Source organism: Pseudonaja textilis, chromosome 1, assembly GCF_049901715.1.
Source record: "Pseudonaja textilis isolate UNSWEBS1 chromosome 1, rPseTex1.2, whole genome shotgun sequence".
Lineage (NCBI taxonomy): Eukaryota > Metazoa > Chordata > Lepidosauria > Squamata > Elapidae > Pseudonaja > Pseudonaja textilis.
In genome coordinates this window covers 157,666,595-157,691,659 of record NC_141990.1, presented here as the reverse complement: position 1 = coordinate 157,691,659, position 25,065 = coordinate 157,666,595, and the positions used below count along the sequence as shown (strand labels likewise).

General features: G+C 39.1%; 2 protein-coding genes across 3 annotated transcripts; both read right to left on the bottom strand.

The window, feature by feature from the left end:
• Window positions 1–3,184: 3,184 nt before the first annotated feature.
• Window positions 3,185–7,975, bottom strand: LOC113453341 (ankyrin repeat domain-containing protein 66-like). Of its 2 annotated transcripts, none has more exons than XM_087922278.1 (3): window positions 7,396–7,975; window positions 4,679–4,907; window positions 3,185–3,644 (listed from the first exon to the last, which is right to left on the bottom strand). In XM_087922278.1, the coding sequence occupies exons 1-3, from the start codon at window positions 7,532–7,534 to the stop codon at window positions 3,455–3,457; spliced, it is 558 nt and encodes a 185-aa protein (XP_087778404.1). In that variant the 5' UTR covers window positions 7,535–7,975; the 3' UTR covers window positions 3,185–3,454. The 2 variants fall into 2 exon arrangements, with proteins under 2 accessions (XP_087778404.1, XP_087778409.1); XM_087922283.1 differs by lacking the exon at window positions 7,396–7,975 and adding an exon at window positions 7,229–7,352 and having other exon boundaries at window positions 3,220–3,644.
• Window positions 7,976–12,133: 4,158 nt separating this feature from the next.
• LOC113453207 (meprin A subunit alpha-like) lies at window positions 12,134–23,775 on the bottom strand. Its single transcript, XM_087919410.1, has 13 exons — window positions 23,532–23,775; window positions 23,415–23,439; window positions 23,231–23,284; window positions 22,363–22,403; window positions 22,209–22,284; window positions 21,182–21,299; window positions 19,527–19,702; window positions 18,348–18,569; window positions 17,388–17,522; window positions 16,575–16,790; window positions 15,193–15,660; window positions 13,785–13,952; window positions 12,134–12,322 (listed from the first exon to the last, which is right to left on the bottom strand). Exons 1-13 carry the CDS (start codon window positions 23,589–23,591, stop codon window positions 12,294–12,296), a joined length of 1,788 nt encoding a protein of 595 aa, XP_087775536.1. The 5' UTR covers window positions 23,592–23,775; the 3' UTR covers window positions 12,134–12,293.
• Window positions 23,776–25,065: the final 1,290 nt, after the last annotated feature.

Sequence of the window (25,065 nt, the reverse complement as noted above, 5' to 3'; positions counted from 1 at the left end):
AACTCCCTTAAAATTGTGGAGCATGCTGACAGATTTTGATAGAGTTAAAATACTCCAAATTGCTAAGTTTTCATATTAATGTGGAAAATTAGGAGCAAAGGTGTCATTTGGACACAGGAGGGACTTTGCTACATATATCACCTATAACTGCTGACAACATCTTCTGTGCAATAGCAGATAGCAATGTCCTATAAACAGTATATGATCCACAGTTTACTGTTTTTACGGCCCAGCAAGCAACTAAATTGCTGACCTACAATTTTATAATAGAGTTAGAAGCAATAAAAATGCTAACTCTCATTTAAACTAAAGCTACAGTAGCATTTTAATCAGTAAGTCCATTATCGTGATCTATATTTATGAAAAATTATAAAAAATGTACAAGAAAAAAATGTGCTTTTAATGGGTTTTTTTATATAAAAACACAAAGTGTATTTAAAAGGAGTGAATTTTAACAGTAGTTCTACTTATTTTTAATAACTGCATCCTGTGAATTATTCTACAATGCTGTCAGTTTTTCTACTGCACAGAGTTCCTTAGCAATAGTGCAGTGTTCTTCAAACTTGGCAACTTTAAGACATGTGGACTTTAGCTCCAAGAATCCTGGTTGGGAATTCTGGGAGTTGAAGTCCATACATCTTAAAGTTGTCAAGTTAAAAAACATGCAACAGACTGTCCTAACTCGCCTATGTTACTATGCAAAACTACCAAAGAATTATTTAGATTAGCAGATAGAATGGGACCTAGGAGGTCTTCTAGTCTAACCTCTTGGTCAAGCAGGACATCTTATACCACTATACATATTTCCATGTAGCACAGAAGTCTTGTTACATAGCAACTCATTCTATAACAGGACATGGATGACCCCTCAGTCACCTTCTGTATTGTGTAATTTACCTTTGACTTGATACAATCACATTCTTAAGAGGAAACTAAATGCAAGCTGGATGCTTGTGGTTAGCACATCATGGCTTTGGGCTACAGCAAAATAACCAGAATTATTCTCCACAGACTCATGGTGGATTTGTCTTATGACTCCATGTGTAAGCAATCTATCCAATATACGTATGTCCCCTCTACCTGATCTGATCTGATACACCAAATCAAACTCCATCTTAGAAGAACCATATTGAAATGCAGGATCAGGATTGATAATGAAGATTTGGTTGAGTTTACAAAAGCAAGAAGGGAGAAACGTACAGTCGTCCAAAGCTCATGATAAAGCTGATGTTCATTCAAGGCAATTTACCTTAAGAAAAAAAATCATTGTCTGTTTTGTTTAGTAATGAAAAGGAAAAGCAATTAAACCAATAGTCACTGAATGCTAAAAGAATGTTATGAAGTGGCAATTCTTACTTGATTGTTAACCCACAAGTGGGTGAATAGTTCTAGGTTTCAGATGAGCTGTTGGAATGGAATTGAAAAGAGCCATGCTCTAATCCAACCTCAGCTGAAATCTACCAGGTAACTTTGGCTCAGCCATTCCTTTATTTGGTGCATTGCACTAGATGGAGGGGGAAATGGGAGAAATGAGTGTGGTGGATGCCAAACTGAGTTGGACAATATACTGTAAATTGAATACATACATACACATATGCATGTGGGGATATGCAGTTAAGGAAATATGTAATGCAATCATTTATTTCCATACTAAAAAAAGCAAGGCTATGTGAAATATGTTACCATCATAAATAATACAGTAAGCAAAGGGGCAAAGTTCCAAGAATGGCTAGGCTTTCATGGTTAGCCATAAGAAGCTTGGATTTCTTAGCTGTTGAGGTTGTTATTGGTCTAGTGATTAAGGTACCAGGTTCGGAACGGAGAGACTGTAATTTCTAGTCCCACTTTAGCCATGAAAGCCAGTTGGGTGACTTTGAGCCAGTCACTCCCTCTCAGCCCAAAGGGTTGCTGTGGTAGGGAAAACAGGAGGAGAAAGGTGTGTTGGATATGTTAATCACCTTGAATTATTTATAAAAATAAAAGTGGGAAATAAATGAAGTCCCTGAATGTTTTCATAGTTATACTGAAGTGACACAGGAAATTGAAATCCATTTATTAATTCTTGATAGCACTAGGATCTCTAGTTTTTTCTTCTATATGGTGTCATCCACTTATTAATGCTATTTTTTTTTCTCCAGAGCAATAAAAAATAGTGTCTCTGGTGATGTGTGATGGTCTTCAAAACAGAACTGTGAAGCTCACAAGCAAACTTGGATTTATCTTCCTAAAAATTAAGATTGGGCCCACTCCTACTAAATATGTTCCATAAGGCAGAGCCACCAATGAAAATGCTGAAATTCAAACCGGACAGGGTGATTTTCCCAAGGCATTCTCTCATAAAAACTGGTGCCTCCCCCACACCCCTAGTCACAGCTTTCATGCATTTATGTCAAACACAGAAAGCTGTCAATCCAGCTTCTAATGTGTACTTTAGAACTTCTCTGCCTTCCCATGAACTCTATTGTGCCAAGACTAACTGACACCACTCAAGGCTTTCCACAGTGACTATACAAAGTTGATAAATCTGTAGAACATTGGAACATGTCCTTCATGCTAGCTTTTTCCATTGATATAGAGCCATCTTCTTAATTGCTATCCACACAGTAAAACCCAAGTTCTTCATACTTCAGTAGGTTTCGAATGTTTGGAATATAATTCAATTTTACCTGATTATCATAGACATTTTTTATCCAAGCACCTTGTTTATAAGGCTGTAAGTTATAAAAGCAATATGACATCAACACAGATCAGACCCTATCATATTAACTTCCAACATGCAGTAACCCAGCCCTTGCCATCTTCACTGTCAGTAATCCTAATGTAAAAAGAGAGAATATGTTATCAATATAATATAATGGTAATATCCCTAATTTAAAATTTTTAAAACCCTAACCTAGCACCTTGTTAATGCACAACATTCCAAACTATCTGCATCTTTCTCATGTTTATCTTCAAACAATTTGTTAACAGTGAATATAACTGTAAGGTTTCTTTATATAAAAAGCAAGAGAAATAATTTTTATCTGCATTTAGTGTACCTTTGTTTCACACTTTGGCTATTGTGGCAGCATGTTCTAATTAAAACATGGTCAAAACTTTAATAAAATAAAATAATGAATATTAATATTCCCCTTAATGTTAATAAAATATTAAGAAAATATTACAGCAAAGCTATACATAGTGTAGTCATAAAGCACAAAACTTTATTAAATTGGAGGAAAGCCTAAAAATATGAATATATTATACAAAACTGTGTGCAAAAGTACTTTATCAGGTAAAATGCATATAAAAATAGTATTTTTCAGGTATGTTTTTAAAAAATTCTTAAACTTAGATGGTGACTAATTAGTTCAAAATAAGAAAAATAGTAAATGAAATAGATGAGTTGCAATGACTACAAAGTTAAGGTAGCTGTGACCCTCTGTTCTACCTTATCTGTAATATACCATTCTTCTCACTGTTTTCTAGAAGGAACTTTCACTCCACCCTTTCCGTGCGTTTTGTGCTTCGTATGTTTCTTTGGAGAGAAGGGTTTACTTTTCAAAAGTTCTTCCTTCTTAAGCTCCCAAGCTTCATCCTTCTCATCCAGTTGGATTCCCTTTGATTTTGCCGTCTGGCAATATGCCCTGTATTCCATTTCAGCTCTAGATCAAAAGGAAAGAGGAAACGGTTTTGGATAAGCTGCTATCAATGGCGGATCACGACTTGAAAGGGAGCATTTCCATTTGGAAAGCTGGGGGATATTGCATCCACGTTGACCTAAGTTCTAAAACTAATTAAAAGCAAAACAGCTTTGGCTTTGCTTTCTCAAAGTCTAGAGCAGTGGTGGCTAACCTTTTTGGTCTCCTGTGCCAAAAACTGTGTGTGCGCTGGCACTCGCATGCCAGCACCCAGAAGGCAATGCGTGCCCCTTCATGCCCCCTGCGCATGCACGTGAAATTCCAGGAAGTGACGAAACGGGCCTATTCAGCCTGCAGAAGCTTTTTTCAAGCCCCTGGAAGGCTGAAAAAGGCCTCAAACCAGCAGAAAATCAGCTGTGAAGCACGTGCATGCACAGTGAGGTAACTTTGTCTGTGGCTCATGTGCCGACACAAATGGCTGTGTGTGCCACGTGTGGCACGCATGCCATAGGTTTGCCATCACGGGCCTACAGGATACTAATGCAACAAAATATGGGGAAATTCCTTAAATACATATAGATGCTTTAGTATGACTGCAGTTCAGCTTTACAGAGAAAAATTGTTTTAACACCAATGAAGGCAACTTCACCAAATGCTTATTTAGGCAAAGAGAAAGCAGGAGGCAAGTCACTCTTATAAAGATTTGCTAATACGATTACTATCCTCAATCCAACTGGATTATATTTTACTTCCTTGAACAGAGTTGTGGATTTTACAGCTGTGCAGAGTTCCTTGTAGAACAGAGTATGTGGAGAGGATGCATCAGACAGGAAGGTGTCAAACATGAGGAAGAAGGGGCTTGGTGGGGGAGGGGAGAGGATGACATAAAAAGGCATACAGGTACTCCTCCACTTCCAACCATTCGGTTAATGACTGTTCTGAGTTACCATGGCACTGAGAAAATTTTCCCCTGGACTGTAGTAAGCCTCTTTGCTCGATCACAAATTAGCATTAAGAATAGTACAAGGTCACCTGCCTTAATTCTTTTTCATGCTTACATTTCTAAGAATTTGACGCAGGCTTTGTGCCCATAGATTTCTGCAATTCTTCTTGGGACATCTCCATAGAGATCTGGGGCGTCCATCGGTGCGTGCAAGGAGTGCAGTGTTCTCAACACGCCCAGTTGCCCTGATTCTGCAGCAAAATGAACTGGAGTCCAACCTGCCTCTGTTCGCAAAACCAGGCGAGCACCGTGTTCCACAAGCAGCTTTACTATCTTTGAGTGGCCTGTTGCAAATGCAAACAGAAGGTTAGAATGACAAGGATGACAACAAAACTTTCCCATTAACAGAGAAGTAAGACCAGCCTCTGGAATCTCTTGTTTAGCGAAGTGTTTTTGTTATGTTTTTTAATTCTGAGAATTAGGTCTTATTGTGACTCTTCAAATTATTAATTGGAGAACTTTTTCACATTCTGCATTGGCTGAAATTTTTCTGAATTATCTGGGTGGATATCAGGTACTCCATTTTTTACAAAATGTCTATTTATACCAGTAGTGTCAAACTCGGTTTCATTGAAGGCCACATCAGGGTGTGTTTGACCTCGGAGGGCCGGGGGGTACCGGGTGAGGCTGGGGATACATGGACATGGTGGGCATGGCTGTGGGTGCGGATGGCTATGGTGGGAGTGACATGGGACTCATGTTGGGGGCACTTGTGGTGGCCAAGTGCTAAGGCAGGACTTCCCTGAGACCCTCCCTCATTCTCCTTATCATCTCCTTCCTTCCTTCCTTCCTTCCTTCCTTCCTTCCTTCCTTCCTTCCTTCCTTCCTTCTTTTGCCTTCCCTCTCCTTTCTTCTTCCTTCCCCTCTTTCCTTATTGTTCCTTCCTTGCTTAGTTTGCTTTGATAGCCCTCTGCCAGCGAAAATGGATGTTCCATTTTCAGCCATGTCCCATTTTCGGCCTCAACAGCTTCCTGCAACACCATGGGCTAGTCCTCTGCTGTTTCCAGGCCAGCCCTGTGGCCAGATCTAAGCATCCAGCAGGCCGGATACAGCCTGCGGGCCTTGAGTTTGACACCCTTGATTTATACCATAATTGCATGGTATATAAAGTAAAATATCACTTGGCATTACCTTGTAACACCATATTGGACATTCATGGTTCACATATTCTAATTTATTTATTTACTTATCTGAATGATGTACAAAGTTAAAAGAACACAAAAAACAACACTCCCCCCAAACCACAGAACAACCATTATAAAGACAAAAAAACATAAAAAGACGCATCCATTCCAAAGCCCTTGCAGGCACCACCACATCCAGGTCTCGGTTTGCCTCTGGAGGCACATATCCCCTTTGAATCTTTTATTGGTTTCGAACAACAAATGAAGGATATTCAAAGACTAGGTTTTTTGATGGGCTTTAAATAGGGCAAAGCAGATCTAGTAGGGAACGAGGAGAAGCAACTGCATCCCTGGCCCCCCCCCAATCTTATCGCGAAGACCCAGCTAGCCTGGGCAGACCACCCGACCTCTGCCACACTGTGGAAAGAAGCCCGAGGAACCTTCTGCGGAAAGGGGCCGCCTGGCGGTTGTCGGGTAGCTGTTCCTACTTCACAAAGTTTAATTTCAATTAAGTCAATATTCTTTTATGTTATTTTATTTTAATCTGGATGGCAGTCTATCTCAAAAACACGATTCTGGGTGGCTAAGAACAATTTTTAAAAAGAAGACCAAAGCAAGAACCCATTCCCAGCATCCCAAGGTCGTTTCCATTGAGGACTTAGGCCAGGAGATGGGCAGGGAGTGAGCGGGACATGCTTGGAACACAGGATCCCCATCCAGCTGCTTCTTCTATGTAGGTTCTGCTCCTGACCATGTCCTCTCATAGGATGACAGTTTCTGTCCTTTTCGCTGCCAGGGGAAGCACTTGTAAGGAACACAACAGTACCTCATTTGGACAATCCATGAAAGATCAGTGGTGAAAATGGGAGTGAAAAGGAAGACAGCTCCGGCGGAGTTCCTGCTCTCATTCTTCTGCCTCGTGCAACGTGGAATACATACAGAGTATTGCGTTCTGAGACTTTGCTGAGCAGTTCTCACTCAGGTCCGCATTTCCAGCCGGACCATGGACCACTCCTATTGGCTGATGCCGTTTGACAGCGGACTATAAAAGGGAGCTGTCAAACGGCATCAGCTGTTGCCTGTCAGCCGGCTGCCCTGTTAGCTTGCGGCAGCCGCAGCATCCCTTTATTTTTAAATAAAGTTTCTGCTGAATGTTGCTCTGCGTTGCCTCCGTTCTTCCCACCGCCTGTTTAATAGATCGTCCCCGTCAAATTGTTCCTTTACTGACGCAGAGCAAAGGAAGGATCGCCGGGCGCCTCTCCTTCCAATTTTATTATGCTACTGGGTACCTAAACTGGGATAGCCAAAGGCCTCGCTAATAACCTTCCATATGCTAATCAGCCACAGCACCGATTCCAGAATCTTAAAAGGGAGGCAGCCTTCTTGCCTGTTGCTCCTGACTGTCTCGACCTCTGCTTTTGCCGAACTTTTACCCCGCTTTTGATTACTGTTACACCGGGGAAATATCTATGTTTGCTCACCGATCGGAGCGGCTTGCGTGCTTGCTCCGATCAGGACGCGGAGAAGGGCCGGGGATATATGCCAGCTGCAACCCGAACGCTTGTAACTTGCCTCCAAGGCCACTCGCATTACGCCAGTCCCCCAGTATCCTCCTGGCGCATGCGCGTCCCCCCAGGCGACGGCTTACCGTTTGCTGCCGCCCAGTGGAGGGGCGTCCGGTCGCTCCAGTCCGCATCTTTGCAATTTGGGTCCGCGAGCTCCCTCTGGAGGATTTCTTCCGCTAAGTCGTAGTTACCCAAAGCCACCGCTTCGTGCAGCTCCGTCATGCTTGCCTTTAGCCAAGCTCTTGACTTGAACCCGCAGCTAAGGCTTCAGGCAAAACCTCTCACAGACCCGGTTTCTGTCTTCAAGAGAGCCGTGTCAGATACGCGAAGAGATCGTTCCTTTCTGCTGCCGCCGCCGCCATGCGCCCCAATCGCTCCAAGGGCTGCTAAGGGCAACATAAACAAAAGAGTTCCCATTCCCCTCCCCGCCCTTCCTGCGATTAGGACCGAGCGGCCTCCCGCCTGCTGCTGCTTGTTTCGTAGAGAACCGGGCTCCTCCTGCTGGGAAGCCTGCGAGATGCCCCCGGCAGCCCTCCGTTCCCAGCGGTGGGCAGGAGGGCGACTCCGACAGGAGGAATATTGTGAAGTGTTGGTGTTTTCTGGTGGCCGAGCGTTGCTTGAGCGGGAGGAAGCCCTGTTTGAAGGGCAGCGAAGAGGCAAAGCTGCCCTTCAAAGCGGCCAGTTGGTCTCGGCTGGCAAAAGCGGGGGTCGCTTTGCAGAAATATTGCACACAATAGATATTGCACACAATAGATACAAACTCAAGGTTAACCGCACCAAACTGGATTGCAGGAAATGCGACTTCAGCAACAGAGGGGTCAATGTCTGGAATACTCCACCTGACTGTGATTTCTTCCCCAAACCCCCAAAACTTTAACCTTAGACCGTCTACTATTGACCTCACCCCTTTCCTAAGAGGTTTATAGGGGGTATGCATAAACGCACCAACATGCCTACCATCCCTGTCCTATTGTTTCTTTTATTTTTTTCTTATATGTACCCATTTCATATATTCAAAACTATGTTTATTCTTATACCTGTATATTGTAAGCGATTGACAAATCAAAATAAATAAATAAATAAACCGGGGAAAGGTTTGGGGGGGTGTTAATTTCTGCAGCTGCTTCGGGCACGAGCTCTGCCTCCCCAAACAGCCGCTGATCTTCCCAGGCGATTGTCCGCCAGCCCTTCTTTCTTTCTCTCTCTCTCCCATTGTTTTGTGCTTCTGGTCCTACCAAATGGCGGCGTCGAATCCCCTTTCGATTTATAATAAACGGATCGGCAGGACAATCTTCTCTTTTCTGCCCCTAAAAATCGGGCATCCAAACCAGGCTTTTCTTAGTTACTTCCTTATGCTTAACGTTTTCCAGTTCACCGCCTGTACCTTTCTTACTCAACGCAAACACTTTAGTTTTAAAGGTCAGAACTTTTTTCCTAGCTACTTAAAAAATGCATTGGGGGAAATAGGAACAGGGAGGAAAAATCGCTGAGTATTAATTTTCTTACAATTCACTTGAATTTTTTTTTATGGGATGTCATCTCTCGGCTCACCAGCAGCAGCATCTAATTAATATAACCAACCGTGGTGCATTTCTAGAACTGAAGTACAAATTTCTTCATTCTGAATCCCCAAGAAAGCAAGAAAAAGCAACATATTTTGCCAAGGAGGTTTCAGTGAATTTTTGGGCTTACCATTTCAATCTTCTTGGCTGTAAAATCTATGGGGAGAATGGACTTCCAGACTTGTAAGATTTCTGTTAATATAACCTTACAGTAAAATTACTTAATCAGGATTCTAAGCAGGAATTGAGAAATCGGGAAAGTAGTATTAATTAGTAATAAGTAAGTAAATAAATAAATCTGACTTAAATTTAATGCAATACAGGAAGTTAGTGGCACAAAGACCTAGGTCTGATATGGCTGTTAAACAGGGCCAGTGTTGGCTACCCAAGCAAATGGCCCTGTCCACCAATATCTAGGGACCCAGCAACCACAACCAGACCAATAATTTGTCTTTGTAAATCTTATCAATATTTGCCTCTTGCTTCTTTGGCAGTAAAAAATTCTGATAACAATATATTAAGCAATAGCTATTTGCTGCTTTTTCTGATAGTTAATAATCCCTCGGACAGCTGTTTGTCTGTTTCCACATAATGGATGATCTCTCTAGCTAGTCTAGAAGAGTATTTCAGGAAGCCTTCAGTCTTCTAAATCCGGATCTCTTTTTTTCAGCCCAACTTCATTTAACTTCAGTGTTCTGTTGGTAGAAATATTCATAAATTTTTAAGCATTCTGCTGTGTTTCTATTTAAATATTAGTTTTCATGATGTATGTAATCTGAACCTCTTTAGAAGAACATGTAGAACTCAATCCCTTCTGTGTCATGTATCACAGCCACAGTTAGGTGTAGCAAGACTTCAAGTTAGATGCGTGATGGAGATAGTTGTAATTCTTGACTTCAAATTTCTCATTCCGACAAATGCTTATTCACCACTTGTGCCTAAAATCTTTGCTTATTATACAAAGCAAGAATGAGCAACATATAGAAAACAAATACAAATGAAACATCTGAAAACTATGGGATTTTCCTCTTTTTTGAGTGGCCAAGTAGGGATACAAATCATGGAAACACTTTGCAGGTAGTTTTGCAGTTTTCCTACATAAATCTCAGATTCAAAATGTTTGGGTTCTCATATTCTACTAGGAAAATTTGTAAGAATGATTATCATGTTAATCTGTTGCACTGAAGTTTATAGTCCATCAGTCTGAGAAGTGTTGGATATTATATGACAAATTGATTAGAATCACAGAATGGGAGAGAACTCAGAAGTCATCTAGACCAGGGATCGCCAACCTTTTGGGCCTCAGGGATCACCAAACTCATAATTTTAAATCCCAGGGACCACTAACCGGTTCTGTGGGCGTGGCCTAGTTTGTGGGTGTGACTTGGTGGCCCTGTGACTGGCTGGGTATGGCTTGTATATAAATATAAATATTTATATAAATATTGATATTTTTTTTAAAAAAAGAGCAACTTTTACCCAAAAGCAGGCAGGCAGATTGAGTTGCTCACAGAAGCACAGATTCATTCAGAGATCTATCTGCCATCGGCTAGCTCAGTCTGACACATAAAATTTGCTTGCAAGCAAACTCACAAAATTAACTCACAACACACACCATGTATGTAAATATTGGATTTTTTTATTAAAAAAAGAGCAACTTTTACCCAAAATCAGGCAAAGCAGGCAGGTAGATTGAATTGCTCACAGAATCATTCAGTGATCTATCTGACATTGGCTAGCTCAGTCTGTCACATGTGAGTCTGCACTGAATAATAGAACTTTCAGTCCTAAGGGAGGTTTGGCTGTGCTTAAAAGCAAAGTCGAAGATCTAAAGACTAGCTAGAAAGCAAGAAATCCAACCATTTTCTGCTTCCTAGCTAATCTAAATCTCCTGGCACAGCAGAACAGCTGATGGTCAGAAAAAGGAAAAATAGCAACTTAGCAAGCAAGTTTGCCAGGTAAGGAGTGAGTGGGCAGGGAGGGGAGTTCCTGATTCTTGTCCTGCCCTGTAGACAGTGACAGAGATTAAGTCCATGTCTCCCATCTATGACAGTATCTGGGAATAGTCGCCATATCTCCCATCTGTGATTTTTTTTCTTCAGACAAAATATTCCTAGTTCCTTTAACTTCCATTCTATTGAATCTGCAAAATACACCTTGCTTTTGAATTGTTAAGTTCTATCTATTGCGGTATCTTTAGTAATTCCCTTCAAAATAAGATTCTACAATTCCTATCTTTTAGTCGCTCTCAAACATCAAAAGCTGCTTTTCTAAACCGATTAATTCAGATTACCTGTTAACTTCCTGCTTTAGCATTCCAATCCCCTATGATGAAAAGGACATTTTGGGGGGGTGGGGTGTTCTAGAAGGTGGTGTAGATCTTTATAGAACTGGTCAGCTTTAGTCTCTTTAGAGTCAATTGTTGGGGCATAGACTTAGATTACTGTGATATTGAATGGTTTGCCTTGGTTTCAAACCAAGAACATTATATCATTCTTGAGAGTGTACCCCAGTACTGCTTTTCCCACTGTTTTATTGACTATGAGGGCTACTGCATTTCTTCTTCTAAGAGATTCTTGTCCACAGTAGTAGGCATAATGGTCATCAGAATTAACTTTGTTTATTGCTGTCTACTTTAGCTCACTAATTCTAAAGATGTTGGTGTTTAATTTTGCCAGCTCAAGTTTAACTACATCCAACTTACTTTGATTCAAACAGCTGGATTCCCAAATAAAACCTACTTTTATTCAAATATAAATCTATACTGTCTTCTGATATGTTATAAATAATTTTCACTATTGGCTATTTCAATGGTTTATATGGTGTGATTAAGATATTGGACTTGTCAGCCGGAAGATAAGAGTTCAAAATCCAAGTACCACATGATGGAGTGAGCTTCAGATACTTGCCCCAGCTCCTGTCCAGGTAGGAGTTTGAAAGCATGCAAATGTGAGTAGATAAATAGGTACCACTTTGGTGAGAAGATAACAGAGTTCCGTGTGCTTCGGCATATAGTCATGCTGGCCACATGACCACAGAAATACCTTCAAACAACACTGGCTCCCGCTGCTAAGAAACAGAAATGAGCACCACATCCTAGTCAGACATGACTGGATTTTACATTTTTTATGAGTTAAAAAGTCATTTTGGGGGGCAAATACCACATGTGAACTACGCCACAGTTATAAACAACATTTGAAGAATTGTAGACTGAGATATATCCTTGCCTTCTTTTGACAAAAGATATTCAGACCAACACATGAAACAGTGCGTTTTATTTTTTATTATTATATTTTCCACCTCGGTTTTCAAGGGAACAGGGCTGGTAAATGTGAATCCACAGGAAATTGTGTCAATTATTCGGGGTAGCTGGTGGAAGTGGAGGAGACATACATTTCTTTGTCAAAAATTCCAAGGATTTATAAAACACTACCTGGATTATGAATAACTGCAGATATGACCAGAAAGGGGGAAAAGAAAAAGATAAAGCTTTTAATTATAATTGTCAGCAAGAAGCAGAAATATAAATTACATAATCTTTGAACTTGAGAAATAAAGCTGATAAAGTTTTTCTGCCCAATAGGAGGAACTTTCATGTAAAAATAGAAGTTTAATCATGCAACTGACCCAGATGCAGATGTACACCCAGAGAGCTACAAGGTTACCATAGTCTATATTTTATCTTACAATGAAACCCAAATAGTTCTCAGATTTTTTTCTGCATGCATCCAAATAAAATAAGTTTAAATGTGTGTGGTCATCACAAGGCCAGCATAACACATATAGTTCCTGTATGCATCTCACTTGATCACGGCAACTATGACATTTTATCCACATTGTCTGTTGTTTGTTGTTGAGTTAATAGTCAGACTGGCAAATTATCCTGACTAACTTTCTTGTCCTCTCACCCTAGCATTTCCCTTGATCTTTGATTTTGCACTGAGGACTCCACACATTGTGCTGAGCACTTTTTGAGCTTGTCTTTAGTAACAACACAGTTCTTTGTGAGATTCCCTTCACCCGGGGGTGGGATTTTACCAGTTCGCACCTATTCGCTAGAACCGGTTGTTAGAAGAAATTACTGGCCTAATCCTGTAAGGAAGGCAGGAAGGAAACATTCTGGTATTGCTTACAGAAACTGCCTCTCCGTTAACCCTTATTACATTCTTGGCAGAACTAGACTTCCTGTCTTAGGAAAATCTCTAGAGTTTTTTCCCCCTCCTTTGCTGGTTCTTTGCTTGTGTGGAGTGACCATTCAAAGTTACAGTGGCACTGAAAAAAGTGACTTACGACCATTTTTCACACTTACGGCTGTTACAGCATCCCCACAGTCATGAGAGGCCAGGCAAGGAGATGCGTGCCTCGATGTGAGTGATATTGAGTTGGCCACGCCCACCAACTAAGCCACGCCCACAGAACCGGTTGTTAAAAAAATTGAATCCCACCCCTGCTTCACGCCTCATATTAGTTCCATCAAAAGTGTATGCAATTCATCCTCCTATTCTGCCTCTTGCTCTGATTTGCTCCTTCACATCTGATATCTATCTGAGTTATTGTTCTGCCCCATCCCGATTGTTCTGTCCTGATATGTGGCTGGCCTTGTGCAGTCCCAAAACCTGTTTCTTCTACCTGGTAAATGTAGCCTTAGCTACCTTCTCTAACTGGGCTAAGACCTTTAAAATGAATCAATTATCTTCCAGCCTTAAAAAGCAAACCATATATTAAAAAGGTGTACACCCTTTTCAAACAATATCTCAATAAAAACTACCTCTTAAATGAGGGTGGGAGAAGTAGGCAAACCAGCGACAATTCAAACTCATGTGAAACAACTCTGGTTCAATTATTTTAAATCTTCCTGTGTAGAGCTAACTTTGCAAAGACCTCATTAAAATAAAATATTTTGAACCTACTTTCAAAATTTGCCAAAATGATGAGATTGCCATTTTTAAGAAAATTCCTCCGGCACAATTCTCTGTGTGGTAAGAAGTAACGCCATCCATACCATGGGCCTATGTGGGTGTTATAGAAAGGATGGAAAACTCCAGTAATGTCGGCCTTATCCCAAAGAAGTTTCCCATCTGTCAAGCAAAATAAACAAGCAACCATAAATAAACTGAAATATTTTAACGAAGCTCAATATTTTAAATATACAACTTCCAATATTTTTAGTAGGCTATATATGATTCAAATAACCAGGCACAACATAGCTCAGACATAGTATCTTGTTTATGACTGTGTCCGCATTATATTTTGCCAGTGAATATAGATGTGGCAAGATGCTAATTTATTTTCAGAGACATTTAAAATGCTACTTATAAACCTTGAAGAGTCAAATGATGGTATACAAAATTATTGCTATTGTCTGAATGACCTACTTTTTCCAAATGAAGGAGATGAGGGAATTAATAAAGTAGCCTGAAATATTATTAGTAGATTCATTTTCAGGTGCCTAACATTTTCTTTTCATATCAGGTGCCAACTACTTTTATGCCTGATATTTTTTACACTTATTGTCACCTGAATTTGTCATATGTTCTAGTGGTTGTCTCACATTTACCACCAACCCAAGAATTTGTGGCATTTCCAGATTGGATTTCATTCAATGAATCAGAAATGGAGTAAGAGGTATAGAACATAAAAATTGTGTTCTATTCTACACAAAATTAGACTTGCTTCTTAGGCTAACCTTAAAACAGTGATGGGATTCAAATTGTTTTTACTACCGGTTCTGTGGGGGTGGCTTGGTGGGCATAGCAGAGGAAGGATACTGTAAAATCTCCAGTCAGAGGTGGGATTTACTGGTTCTCCGGACTACTCAAAATTTCCACTACTGGTTCTCCAGAACTGGTCAGTACCTGCTGAATACCACCTCTGTCTTAAAATTTATGTTGTGTCCCATTAATGCTACAGTATCTTATATAATTCTGTGATTCCCAACATATTTTAATCTACCCAATCATAGGGATTATTTCAAACTCTGGCACAGCAGGCGTTGTTTGATAAAACTGTCATTTCAGTTCAAAAATAGTATAGAATATTGGAAGACAGTTTGAATACATTGTCTTAGATATATTCTAATTATTAATCATAACCTTGAAGATTTAGTAAGGTTGTCTGATTCATTGATGGAGCTACTTGTGAAATTGTCCAGATTTGATCTTCAGTTGCATGTTAACAGAATCATTTTAGATGATCTCACTTACCAATAGCATCTCTGCATCACACTTGAAAAAGAATCCGCTAAGGAGCCTTAGAATTATGTTGCTAAAAAAGAAAGCAGTCAGTTCTGCACAATCTCCAATCCCCCTTTAGACTTACTGTAATGCTGGTTGGGGTCTGTAACAAAACTTCGGCTTGCTGACATCCTTTGGGTGATGTCAGGATCTTGATCCACTATGGTGAATGTCACTTGCCTGTTCGCAGCTGGCCATTCTAATGCTCCATCATTCTGGCTACTACATAAAGAAAACATGATTCCTAGGTAATCTCCATTTGAGTTGGCTGGACCCCGGGGATAGAGATTGAGCACAAAGCAGTAGCCTTCTGAGTTATAAAAGATAGGGCTTGCCAGATAATCTCCTTTTGAGGAACTCTTTAAAATGGAAGTGAAGTTTCTTATCTGCCAAACACTGGTAGGACATTGCATTTCAGTCAGAGTGATATCATCAAGGTGAATTCCTCCTTTGGAATTCTGTGGGTCTCCTTTAAGGCCTTGAAAAACATAGCGGAATTTGGTCCGGGTGTTGAAAGGAATGTTTGCAAAGTTCCACTGCTTCTTTCCATCACCTGAAAAGAGAGGGGGGGAATCTAACATTTGATTCATTTACATATTCAACCCATTTTATGCCGCTTTCCCTGCGAGGATCTGAAAGCTATATTTAGCAGATGTTAAGTGAGGAAGATAGGAGGACAAAATAACTATGACTTAAAAGAGTTAATGAAACAATTGCATTTTAAAAAGCTGGAAAGCGCTCTGCCATAGGATTGTATTCCACCGACCCCATGAATAATGTTTGAGGTCCTTTACGTGACCACAGAGAAGCAACAGTTTTGTCAAGGTGTGTTCCAAACTTTGCTTAATAGTAAAGATAAAACCTGAATGTCTTTTGAAAGAAGACTGGTTTGTGCTCATTCTTTAGATGTAATCTTTCTGATATCAGCTGGTCACATATATGAAAGACTAGCCTGACTTGTAGTATAACAAAACAGGATTTCTCAACTTTGACAACTTTCAGTTATGTCGACTTCAATCCCAGAATTGGAGTGGCTCTCTGACTGGGGAATTCTGGGAACTGAATTCTACACATCTTAAAAGTCCACACACCTATACACACCCACAGCCTTAACAGAATCCCCGAAAGAGGAAAGCTGTGTGGCTTGGTTTGCCTCCGGAGATAGCTTCTGAGTTAGTTAGCTGGATGAGGGAGAAGGCTTCTCCCTTGTCTCAAAATGTGGAAGCTCACAGATGCTGCACCAATAGGCTTTCAGTGTGGCATGAAAGGAGAAGTCAGGGCGATTCTCATTCCCTCTCTGCAAAAGGCCACCAATCAAAAAAAAAAAGTTTTTCTGGGTTTATTACACACCCCAATTAGGTATTGGATATGAGAAGGCAAAGATATCTGATGCTCTCTTTAGGAGATAAAGTATAATCCTGCATGACTCACTGTAATAAAATCCTCAAGGGTTACTTGAGAACTCACCATGGATGCTCTTCACTTTTATTGACTTCCTAATGTTTCCAGTACCATCATCAGTTTTAAGCCACACAATCAGCTCATCTTTTGGACTGCCATCAAATTTGTAAAAAAATTGTAGACACTTCTCATTTCTTCTTGGATAAAGAATGCGGGACTCCAAAATGGCTGTTTCACCTGAAAGGCCTTTGGTGGTATCGAAGCTCATAACGTATTCTTTCTCTGTAAAGTAGATGAAGATGATTTAATGTCCTATAAAGCATGGTTCAGTTGGGACAATTGTTTCAGGATTTCACTGGGCTTAAACTGAGGTAATCATGAAAATGTGCTACTGTAATCTTATAATAAAAGTAATATTAGCATTCATAACTGGTTTTCTAGCCCTGTCTACTTCAAAGGGCTGGCATCAGTTTTGCAGGTCTGGATATGCTTCCCTCTCCTTCCCTCTTCCCATTATCTTTCTGAAACCTGGGAAGTGTCAATTCTGAGACACTTTCTCAAATTACTTTTGTGCCACAGACCAGATTTCTTTTGTTTGACCATTGCCTCGGTTGTGGGTCTTCCTCCTGATCTTCAAGGTTTTTCCTTCCGCCCACAGCATATAATCTGTTAATGCCCATATATTTGTAAGAGGAACATATATAAAGGAGATTTTCATTGCGGATTATTTTTTCACATATTGACACTTTGGATATAATTTAATGTTTTTAATTCTCTTTTTTTCATATGCTATATCTTTTCTATTGGCTTTGATTACTAAATGATTTCCAGTTGTACAGCCACTTTCTCGTCCATTTAAATTACACATTTGTATGTTACCTAAGCAGTGGTTGTTGTTTTCCCCAGTTGTAGTCAAGGTATGTTCCCAGTCCTTGATATCTTTTCCATTTTGCACCATGCCACAGATATCGATGGACTCAAATGAACATTGGTCAAGGATAGTAAGACTGGAAGCTGCAGGAAATACCGACCCCCCCCCCCCCAACATTTCAGATTAAAGTAATCTAAACAGAAATTAGACAGGTCTCTTCCTAAATTAATGACAGGTGCTGCTCTCTTCCCAAATTAATGTTGTGCTCCTTCGGAGAATTAAAACATCGTCAAAACCACCTTGTTAAGGCAACCTAGGACAGTCTGAGGACCATTCCCAGCTCCATATGAGTGATTATTAGTGTAGCATGATGTGCTATAAGTGTTCTGAATAGAATAGTTGAGTCAATTTTACACAAAATTTTACAGACCAAGCAATGCAATGAAGTAGCTGGGAGACCATAAATGATCAGAGGGTGCTGAAGAAAATTAATGGGGACTAATAGTAGTTTGATCCCTTCTGCTTCAGGGTCACAGGCAGTCTTAGGCCACAGTTGTGTATTATGTAAGGTTGGTGGTTGTTGAATGAAACAATGTGAATGTTACTTCCTTGGTTAATTTAATTTCCTCATTGCAACTGGTCCTTTTCAGAGGTGATAGTTTGTTTAGGATAATTCATGCTTAGAAGCTTTTGAAAGATTCCCTGGGAAAAGACATGTTGTATGATGTTGTATAATCTTGGGAGATGACATGCAAGGCTTAAGAAGTTGCAATGGGTATGTCTGCATTCAGACAAACCCCCAAAACACATTTGTGCATAATTCTGTAGTTTCTAGAGACATGTTCCTAATCTAATATAAGGCGATAGACTTAGTGATTAACTATTCTTTGTTGTTAAGGAATATTTCAGATGTAAGGTTTCACCATTACTGTAGCATTAGAAAGTGGAGTAAAATAGAATAAACTTACCACAATGGTACATACGGTTAAGCCTTTCTACATCTATCTTGCTCATGTCCTGGCTTTGCCCAATGACGTTGTTGAATTCTGGAATTTTTGTTGTAATTGTTCTTACTGACTTGTTCTTACTGAATGAATAAGGTCCATAATGCATGACAGATTCATAATCATATGGAGTGTTTAAATCAGAAATTAAACTCTCATTATATTTCTCAAAGTTATATGCCTGACCTAGGAAATAAAATACCAAAGCTGTCAGGCAAGTTTGACAATTAATGCTTTAATATTTTATTAAACAATTAGAGGAAGCAATCATTTATAACAGCTATAACTTGTACAACTTCATCCCTAATACATTATTTAACAGTTGATTTCATCACATCCCTTATATTTTATTTAATATTTATAAGAATCCAGTAGAAATTGCTTTGCAATTTTGAATGAATTAATTTGTTGTTGCATTTTAAGTTCCAAAGAACAGACAGAGTTCAGTAATGGGTTGGTTTTTTGTTTAATAACTGAAAGCTGGAGCAGTTAAATATGTTGAGTTTACCAAAGAGACATTTGATCCAAAGAGTAGTAGACCATTATGCCATGCATGATTTTATATCTCTCTTAGAAAATAAGATTTAAAATTTGGGAATAGTCCTCAATATGCAGGATATTTTTTTCTTGAATTATTAAGTGGTAAAAAAAATTATATACATAACATAGATTTGTGGATTGGTCTATACTTAATGCATACTTAACGCATGACATTGTTGCATTATATTACTGCTGTTTGGGACTTTACTTCAATCTGCTTTTTGTGCATCATTAGTCCTGTGGCCCTGTGGCTTTCTTTTTCTCCCTATTAATTGAAACAGAGATTGAAAAATCTCTGTCATATTTAGGAGTTGTCTTTTAGATAAGAAAAACACAGATTTGTTCATCCTGTCTTAAAGCAAGCAGGAGGCCCAAAATACACAGGTCAGTTTTTTTCCTTGCCTGAGACATGTAGCATTACTGCATTATGATAGGATTAATATCTTTTTTAATAATAATAAGGTAAGTAACACTTTCTAAAGTCAAATTGAGTGAGATGATTTCTAGGTCAAATTTATCTGAAATAATAAGAATCCAAAATGGGCACAAAAGATTTGAAAGGCGCCAAATCTTCCTAGTATCTTTTTGGTCCCTTCCACTTACCTTCAGTGATTTCATTCCACCAAATCTTAACATAGTCATCTCGATCAGTGCGTGACTGTTCATGAAAAAATCCAAGGGCATGCAAGACTTCATGCTCCACAATGTCTTTATGTTCACAGCCTGGTCCAATAGAAACGACCTGGCCAGTCTGAAGATTTCCCACATAAGACCAGCATCTGTTATACCATGATATATTTATTCATTCAAAACAGCTGATTTAATACGACAACTATTATAAACACAAAGCCACGTAGCTTAAAAGAGCCAAACGATAGCAGAGAGCTCCCCATCTACCACATAGGATACCATCTTATTTTTCTAAGTTATCCATTAAAATAAATAAATAAACTGATACTGCTTTATATCAACCAAATGCAAACCCTGGGTAGTGCCTATTCGTATAGCTCTTAACAGTCAGAAAATCACAAGTCTATTCAGGTCTTAATAAACAGGACTTATAGCGAACAATCACAAGTTTTGCAGAAATGTCTGTATTCAAAGACTTCTTTGCTGTAGACATTAGTCTCATATAGATGGGACTAATGTCTACCAAGGAAGGATGATGTGATGTCGTGTGAACAGAATTGGTCAACAGGAGTTTCTAACTTGGATCCCTTCTCATTCAGGTATCAAGATAAACAGGTTTACTAACATATATATTCATGTTTATTAATAATCCATGTGATCCAGTGGCAGGGGATGGGAAAGGACTATTTATTGCATGTCCCTAAATCAAGATCTTGCAGAAGGCCTGAGTTTGTTTATAAAAACAAACATTGCAGCTTGTTTGCAGATGGAGTTATCATATTTACTTGGGGGTGTGATGAATTATTTATGCTAAGCAACCTAGGCTGCAATATCATTGAACAGAAAAGAATTTCCCAGAGCACTGCATTTTTACTGAATAATCATTAAAAAATGTATAGAAAACAGATTGCAGACATATACAGAAAATCTACATAGAGAGAGGGAGGGTGGATGAGAGAAATTGCTGTATGCTCACCAGGGTGATATGGTAACCCTTTACTTCAGACTATAAGCAACCTGTGTGTCTTATACAGGGATAAAACCTTATAGAATGCTAGCATGTCAAGAATTCTAGAAATTCCTCCATGATACTTAGGATTTATTTACATATTTTCCTAATAAAGCAGTGTGCAGCTCCAAATTAGAGATTCTGTGTGCAGTAAGCTAACTGTGGGTCTAGTGATCTCAACTGGAGTTGCAATATGCAAGCTGGGGAAGATGAAGAGGAAATCTATCACTCCTTCTGGCAACAAGCAGGGAATACATTTCCTTGAATACACTGACTTCTTAAAAGGCTGTACTGCAAACTAAATGACACTTCAAAGGGAAACATGCCAGGAGATGCAAATAATAAGTGGAGAATATCCAGAGGACAAGAAGGGCATGCAAGGGCTACCTCCTCTTGCTGGTAATAAACCATGTCAGAGAAATCAAGGAAACACAACCTGATCCAGCCTTGAAATATGGTAGTAAGAGGCAAAAGCCTAGTTTGTGCTTTATACTAGGTTTCAATAAAGAACGAAGGAAGGAATACAGTATCATTTTGTTTACTTCAACTATGAGCAATAATTATTTAAATGCTATAGTTTTCAATCATAGTGTTAATTTGTCTGTTTGAATAAATTTACCCATCCAGCTTTTCAAATTGGAGGTAGGAATTCTCTCCTTCATAGGGTTTAAAGTCAATGCAAGATTTGAGTCGAAACATCTCAAATGCTTGAAATATGACACCCTTGGTATTCAGGTCTGAAAGAAAAGAATGCGTATTTTATATTCTTATCCAGTCTGTAGACAAATGAGATGACTTATTTAGAAATATTGCATCTTTCTGTAGAGATTCTCATTCATCCAGGTCATGGTTGTCCCAAAGGTGCTTTTTTTAGGAAGCAACTGGACTTTCTTGTTTCTTCTTTTGAAGATGTTTTGGTTCTCATCCAAAAAGCTTCTTCAGCTCTGACAGGATAGTGGGGAATGATTTATATTCCTTGCAAACAGCTCATCATTTGCATCTTTTAGAGGGCAACTGCAGACTACTGGAACCAGGAGCATTACTCAGGTGACCCTGAGGACACTAATAAACCTCCAAGTGCTTCAATGACTCTCTAAATGATGCAAATGACCAGCTGTCTGCAAGGAATATAAATCCTTCCATTCCCCACTCTCCTGTCAGAGCTGAAGAAGCTTCTTGGGTGAGAAACAAAATATCTTCAAAAGAAAAAAAACAAGGAAGTCCAGCTGCCTCCTGAAAAAGCACCTTTGGGATATTGCATCTTTCATTGCTAGAACCCTCTTTCTCACTCAGTGTTCCTTCCTCTCTATCAGGGCTTGATTAGAAACATCCTGGAAGAAAGCAAACCACTTTCACATTGGGTCAGGAAGGTTACATGGAGGGAGCTAATGGGTCAAACTCAAGGAGACTTTGTCTTCATCTATTAAAGAGCCTGAAATATGGAAGAGCTGGCTGGAAACATTGAAACTGAAGCCCAAGAGGAAGTGAGCACTCAAGTTAAAGAAGGGAATGTTGCAGGAACATTTTTAGGGAGTTGAAAGGCGAAGAGGGTAGATGATCCACACAATTTGCCTTCTACTGGAATTTACTGCTTAATCCATTGTATTTATCAAACTAGTGTTCTAGAGCAGAAAACGTCTTGTTACCTATACTGGTGCCCATTTTGTATGGAATTGGCAGCTTCCATCTATAGGATTCATTCCTCAGTGCATTTCTGTCAAGCTGTTAAGAAAATTAAACTCTGTTTTTTTTAAAGTTTATTTCTAATCTCTTTATAAAAAGTAGATTCACTTTACATACCAGCATAATAATGTCACCTTCAAAGAACTTCTTTCCAGTTGCTAAATTTGGAATGAACAATAGTTAAGGGCAAAGTATTATTTAAGAAATTATTATAGGTTTTTGTCCTCAAAATCTTAGACACATAGATAAAAAATAGCATTTAATAGATTTTTTTTCCTGTTTACTATTTAACATGTCCATATCAAGGTCTGGGAGTCAGTCTGGATTTTTGCTGCATTGTTATGCACATTTAGCTTGAACATTTTTTTTTACTGGACACAACAGAATGAATAGTATATATTGGATGTCATTAGATATACACCGATGTAGGTCCTTTATTCTAAACAGTCCTTATTTTCCTTCATACCTACTACCTTAGTGGGTATGAAGTGAAATAATTGTGATTATGAGGGAGATATGATCAGTGGAGAAGGGAGAGAAGAAATAAAAGAAGCAAGCCAAGGTTTTTTTGTTTCTCCAAAATTGTCCTCAAAGAACAAATCAGGTCTTCATCTATGTGACATCCCTTCATAAACTTGAATAATTCAATCATAGGTCTTTCAAAGTTTTCTTCTCCAAACTAAACATTTCCAATATTCTCATTCTCTTATACTGCTTCTATTTTATTTTATTTTTTTGGCAGTAGTGGAACTTACTCAGATTCAGTGCTGTAGTACTCAAAGCTTCCAATCAAACCAGATAATCTTTCCAGACCTCACCATCAAGAATGCCTGAAGCCAACATGCTATCTTGATTAGTTCTTTGTTTTGATGTTCTGTAGCCCTACTCTTTTCTATTGATATCAGTGGATCCCAAGTAAATATCTTTTTTCAATTTATATTCATGAATATACAATACAATATTTCTCTCCAGTGGATTTGCTTACCTGCATTGATTTCAGGGATGCCTTGCCTAGGTTTCCCTTCATCTAAGGAGTACCCTTCGGGATGAATAAATGAATACATACATTAGTATCAAATATGTACTTCTTTACAGATAATTACTTCAGATTATATGCTTCCCATCTTAGAAAAAGATACTGATTTCATTTTGAGTTTGTTTTGATTTACCTTCATGTTCTGCTGTCCTCCTGATCTGCAATGGCAATTGGACAATTTTAGAAACTGAAGCAAAGAAAATAAATTAGTGTTGTATCAAATCTAGAAACATCTAGGAAAGTATCATACCGTAAAGGTGGAAGAGACAGTCAGGAGTGCTGCCAGGCACAGGAGCCGAGGTGAAGACATTTTGGAGTGCCTGTGAATGATTGATGGGGTGGCATAAATAACATGTAAATTTCCGGCCTTTTTATGCAGTGTCAGAGAAAATCTTTAAGAATTAAGCAGCTGTAGGTCAATATTTAATTCATCTTATTGTTTCCTGTTTTTACTCTTGAGAAGAAAATCAGTTTAAACAATTATTTTATTTATACACTCCCTGTCAACTTCTTGAATCAATAAAATGTAACTTGTCAATAGCTCAGAGGAACAATGGATAAGACAGAATAATTAACGAAGAGCCCATGAACATGTCAGTCAGTTACTGTAAGAGCCAGGCTGAAACTCACAAAGGGCATTCCTCTGAAAGAATGGGGAACCAGACAAACCCTTTAGGATTTGGGGCTTTAAGAACACAGAGGATACCTACATGCACACATATATCTAAAGATAACTTGAAAGATTTTGATGAGGCATCTCTATCTCATAGTTGTACAATTGTAGGAAATAAATACTTCAAAACACATTTATACAAAGATTCGCTTTCTCTATAAATACCTCTACCTGGGAATTCTGAAATTGAAAGAAGAGATATTTGTAGCACAGGGTTGAACTGTGGGAGCCTTGGTGTTCTCTGAACTTGGTGCTTTTTCTTGCAGACCTTTCATTACCAAGTTAGGTGACCTAATCAATGCTAGGAGGCAGTGGGATTTTCTCTCTTTTTATATACTCCTGGCTTGTTCTGTTGGTGGTGGAAATGTTTTGGGTGGTTTCTTGACTAGGCTCTTCTTTACTGTTAGATTGTTTGGTAGTTCCTTGATTAGGGTTTGTTCATTTAACAGAATAATGGGGACTTTGGAAGGGACCTCAGAGATCTCCTAGTCCAACACCCTGCTCAAGCAGGTGACCCTATATCATTTCAGACAAATGGCTCTCCAGTCTCCTTTTAAGTCTGCAGTGATGGAGCAACTAACCCACAACTTCTGAAGGCAAGATATTCCACTGGTTTATTGTTCTGTCAGGAAATTTCTCCTTAATTCTGGGTTGCTTCTCTTAGTTAGTTTCCAACCATTGCTTATTGTCTTGCCTTATGGTGCTTTGGAAAATAGGTTGGCCCCCTCTTCTTTGTGACAGCCCCTCAATTATTAGAACACTGCAGTTATGTTGCCCCTAGTCCTTCTTTTCAGTTGAATAGACATACCCAATTCCTGCAATCATTCTTCATATGTTTTAGCCTCCAGTCCCCTATTCATCTTTGTTGCTCTTCTCTGCACTCTTTCCAGAGTCTCAACAACTTTTTTATATTGTGGTGACCAAAACTGGACGCAGTATTCCAAGTGTGGTCTTATCAAGTCCTTATAACTCCTACTAACACTTCATTGATTTTGATTCTATCACTCTGTTAATCCAGTTGAGGATTTCATTGGTTCTTTTTGTGGCTGCAGCACACAGGTGGCTCACATTGAAGTACTTGTCCACTAGGATTCCAATTGCAGTTACTGCT